A 3,622-nucleotide genomic window follows, 5' to 3' on the forward strand; every position below is an offset into this window, starting at 1 on the left:
CCCCAGCTGCCTCCCAGGCCAGCTAAGGCAGAGCAGAGCAGTGGAGGGGGCCTCGGACCAAATGTGCAGGTCTCAGGCACTAGTTGCTGAAGCCTCAGTGGACACTTCCTTCCTCAGGCCCTCCCCTAAAAGCAGTGGCATGGGCTAGGGACCAGCCCATGCCACTGCTTTTAGGGGAGGGCCTGAGAAAGGAGGTAGGCCATGGCCTGGCCTGACCCACAGTTGGTGGATATGCAGGAATGTGGGTTGGAGAAGAAGGGTTCTCAGGAAAGGAAAGGCAGGAACAGGGAACAGACCATGAGGGTGTAGGACAGTTCCCAGGATGGGGCAGAGCTGGCAAAGAGGCGGGCCACGGCCACATTGGGGTTGCCCTGAGCAGGCTCAAACCACTTCTGGAGACACCGCCCACTGTTCCGTCGCTCAGGGCTGGCCTTGAAGGAGTTGCTCCAAGTCTTCTCACACAGGTCAGCTGGGGTGGGGAAGTAATGGGAGAAAGGGAGGCACTGGGCCCCTTTGGGGCAGCGGTTCTTCCCTGCAGGGGATGGAGGAGGAACAGCTTACCTCCTACTCCCTCATTCCTAGCCTTTGCACCTGCACCCTTGTGGGGACCACCAAGGGGCCTCTTCCCGACCAAGGCCTTGCCAGCACCACTCACCCTGACTCCAGTCCCAGCCGCCACGCCAGTTGGATTTGCATGTGTAAGACATGCGACAGTCTTCCCACCACTCCTCACAGTCCTCCTGGCACAGCGGCGCATTCACAACTCGCTCTCCCTGCCCACTCGGGGCCACCTGGGTGCAGTCATAGCCAGAGATAAGAACATTAATAGCAGAGATGTGAAGACTACTAATAGCTACAGTGGTATTTGTACCAGGTACCATATGTACATCATCTTCCATAAAGTCTCTAAGTATTATTTTACAAATGATACCAATAAGGCTAAGAGATTTAATAGTTTGTCCTGGGCTATACGGCTGGTAGGGACAGAACATGAGACTGAAGCTCTGGTCTGTCTAACTCCACCAAGCCTCCTGTGGTGATAGCCCCTCATCCCACTGTTGTCAGAACAGTCTCCCCCATGTGGTTCTCCAGCAGGGGCCTCTGGCTCTGCTCTTGTCCGTAGGGAGATAACACCACCTGTTTCTACTAGCATCCTGGCAGCATCAGCATAAGATCGGATGAAAGCTCTGGCTGTTAATATACTAACAGGGCATTGCACAGATCTGCTTCCTACCTCCCACCCCAGGCTTCCCACTGGCTGGATCCAGGGCCCCAGGTTTGGGGAGCACTCATAGAAGCAGATGGCCTGGATGAAGTGCTTCCGACAGCCAGGCATCAGCAGTCCACAGTGAAACAGGCTGAAGTTGTAGAGTGGGGACACGTCCAGATGGGCTTCCCAGCTTGTCGTGAGTGTGCAGCAGGCATTGTCCTTCCAGGGGATGCACTGAAGGCAGAGGAAGAAACAAAAGGCCCAGGCATAAGGGGCAAGGATCGGCAAGTGTCTAGGGAAGAAAGGCGGTGAAATGAAAATGTCCCTTAGGAGGCCTGAGCCAAGTGGGATGCCTTTAGCTAGTAAGCCCCTACATAAGAGGAACCCTGATAATCTCTCTATTTACCCAAAGGGCAGAGGCACCTGCACACTGACCACCTGCCACAGGCTGCTACAGTCCTCTAGGAACACAACTTCTGGGCTCTCAGCTCCTGAGAGGCAGCGGAAGCCTTTTAGGGCAAAGCAGGTAGAAGAGCCCCAGAGAGACCCAGGGGAATCTGGGGTTGCACTGGGTGAGAGGGTCTCATAGGCCAAATGCCAGCTGTGTTCTTCCTCCTATATCCCTGGCAATTGCCTTTAGGAGCTTGGGGAGGGGTCACAAAAGTCATATGTTTCCCCAGGACCTGTTGGTAGCAAGGCTTGTTTTCATCTATGCCGAGTCAACAGTGGACCTCTGGGATCACCATCTGCCCCTGCTTTCCCAGTGGCTGGAGCAGCTCAGAAATAGGAACTTTGAATCACTCGGCTCTTATGGTCTCAAAAAGGCATAGTCTCTTTCCATGTAGTTGCCTTTACTCAACTCCCAACCCCAGGTACCAAATGATCAGTGTTGTCGAGGTTTGGAGACCATCTTGGCATTTGTGTCCCTTCCCTGATCTTCCCCGTCCCATACCCAGGTCTGGCCTCTGTACCTCCTCATAGAGCTTGTCTTCTGGGCTGGGCGCTCTCTTGTGGTGTTTGGCATTCATGCAGATGTTGAGCAGCTCGTCCCCAGCCCAGGTGGATATGACTGTCCACAGCTCTAGCAGGAGTGGCCACCACCATGCCATGGCCTGCTGCAGAGAGATCCATGCTGCACATTCGATGGAAAGGACACCCCACTCCACCCCCTTCATAGCAGGTACTGAAAAAGGAGGATGGGCTTCAATCTCCCTCAAATGATTGCAACACTCTCGCTGTTCCTAGGACCTTCTTTTGGAGGCACCATCATAGAATGTCAGGGCAGGTAGAATAATCCTTGGAGGCCTGACACAGTCCTGGAGGCCTTGCTGGCCCTGCAGAGCCAGGAGCATGCCGAGGCATCAGTCAGATAGGAGGAGCCTTCCACATCCAAAGCCTGATCCCCATCACAGGAATGAGGAGGAGGGTCCTTCCTATTTCCAACTCTGTTCTGGGTAGTAGTGGTAATGAGAGGTAGTGGAAAGAGAGACAAAACAAAAGGCAGAGGGGCCCCAGGTCTCAAGCACCCAACCTCTTAGGACACAGGGCCCCTCAGCTCCATAACCCAGGAGCCCATGGCTCCCCCAGTCCCCAGGTCTGGCAGGAGCCTGACCTGGACCCATCATGGTGAAATTGGAAACTTCTAGCCTACCCTGGGCTAAGAGCCTCAAATATCCTGGGGAAGAAGAGCCCAGCCCCCCTCTTCAGAGCCCAGCCTCAAGTCCAAATCTAAGGCTGTTCTCTCTCCAGATCACCAGTTTCAAGCTCAGCCATGGCCTTGAATATTTTTAAAGAATCAGTTCTGTTAGGTAAAAGGAGGAAAGATGCTGCCCCTTCCTGCACTCTCTTCATACTCACTTTCAAGGCAGGAGCCTCCAGGTGCTCCTGCTCACTCCTCCCCCGAGACTGTGAGGCTGAGGGGAGTTCCATGTCCTGCCCATTTATTACCCAGTCTGATTTTTACTAGGTCCAGGTGCAGGAGGCGAACTCCACGTGGCTCCCATTAAACAGCATCTGTCTCATCCAGCTCTGTGGGCCTGTGGGTTCTGGGGAAGTTTGCTTCCTCAGAGAAACAGACCCCATCGTAGGCAAGATCCGGGGCTCTACAGTAAGTTACTGGGTTCAGCTCTCAGCTCTGCTACTTACTAGCTGGCTGCCCTGGAGAAAATGACTCAAACTCTCTGTCGGTTTCTCTCTCTGTAAAGGAAGTTTTTATTATGGGATTGGGAAAAAATAAAGAGAAAGTTCACAAACAAAAACCTTGGCATTGTGCCTGGGATAGAGGAAGTCTTAATGGTTTTAAATTTTATTCTTTTATCCTCTCTCCACAAGCCCCTCCTATGTTCTGTTCTGTAGCTCTACCTGCCCCTTCACTATTAGCCAAGCATCAGCTCAGTCACCTGGTGGCTTTTC

At 53.3% G+C, this 3,622-nt stretch overlaps 1 protein-coding gene across 1 annotated transcript; it reads right to left on the reverse strand.

The window, feature by feature from the left end:
- Positions 1–263: 263 nt before the first annotated feature.
- On the reverse strand, positions 264–2,319 carry IZUMO1R (IZUMO1 receptor, JUNO). The gene is made up of 4 exons (XM_003253004.1): positions 2,182–2,319; positions 1,235–1,444; positions 656–791; positions 264–532 (listed from the first exon to the last, which is right to left on the reverse strand). The coding sequence occupies exons 1-4, from the start codon at positions 2,317–2,319 to the stop codon at positions 264–266; spliced, it is 753 nt and encodes a 250-aa protein (XP_003253052.1).
- Positions 2,320–3,622: the final 1,303 nt, after the last annotated feature.

The sequence above is a fragment of the Nomascus leucogenys genome, chromosome 15 (genome assembly GCF_006542625.1).
Source record: "Nomascus leucogenys isolate Asia chromosome 15, Asia_NLE_v1, whole genome shotgun sequence".
NCBI lineage: Eukaryota > Metazoa > Chordata > Mammalia > Primates > Hylobatidae > Nomascus > Nomascus leucogenys.

Coding starts and splice junctions, on each gene's coding strand:
- IZUMO1R (XM_003253004.1), bottom strand. CDS start 2,319: ATGGCATGGTGGTGGCCACTCCTGCTAGAGCTGTGGACAGTCATATCC. Junction 1,445..2,181: donor AAGACAAGCTCTATGAGGAG/GTACAGAGGCCA, acceptor CTCTGCCTTCAG/TGCATCCCCTGGAAGGACAA. Junction 533..655: donor CGGCTGGGACTGGAGTCAGG/GTGAGTGGTGCT, acceptor CATCCCCTGCAG/GGAAGAACCGCTGCCCCAAA.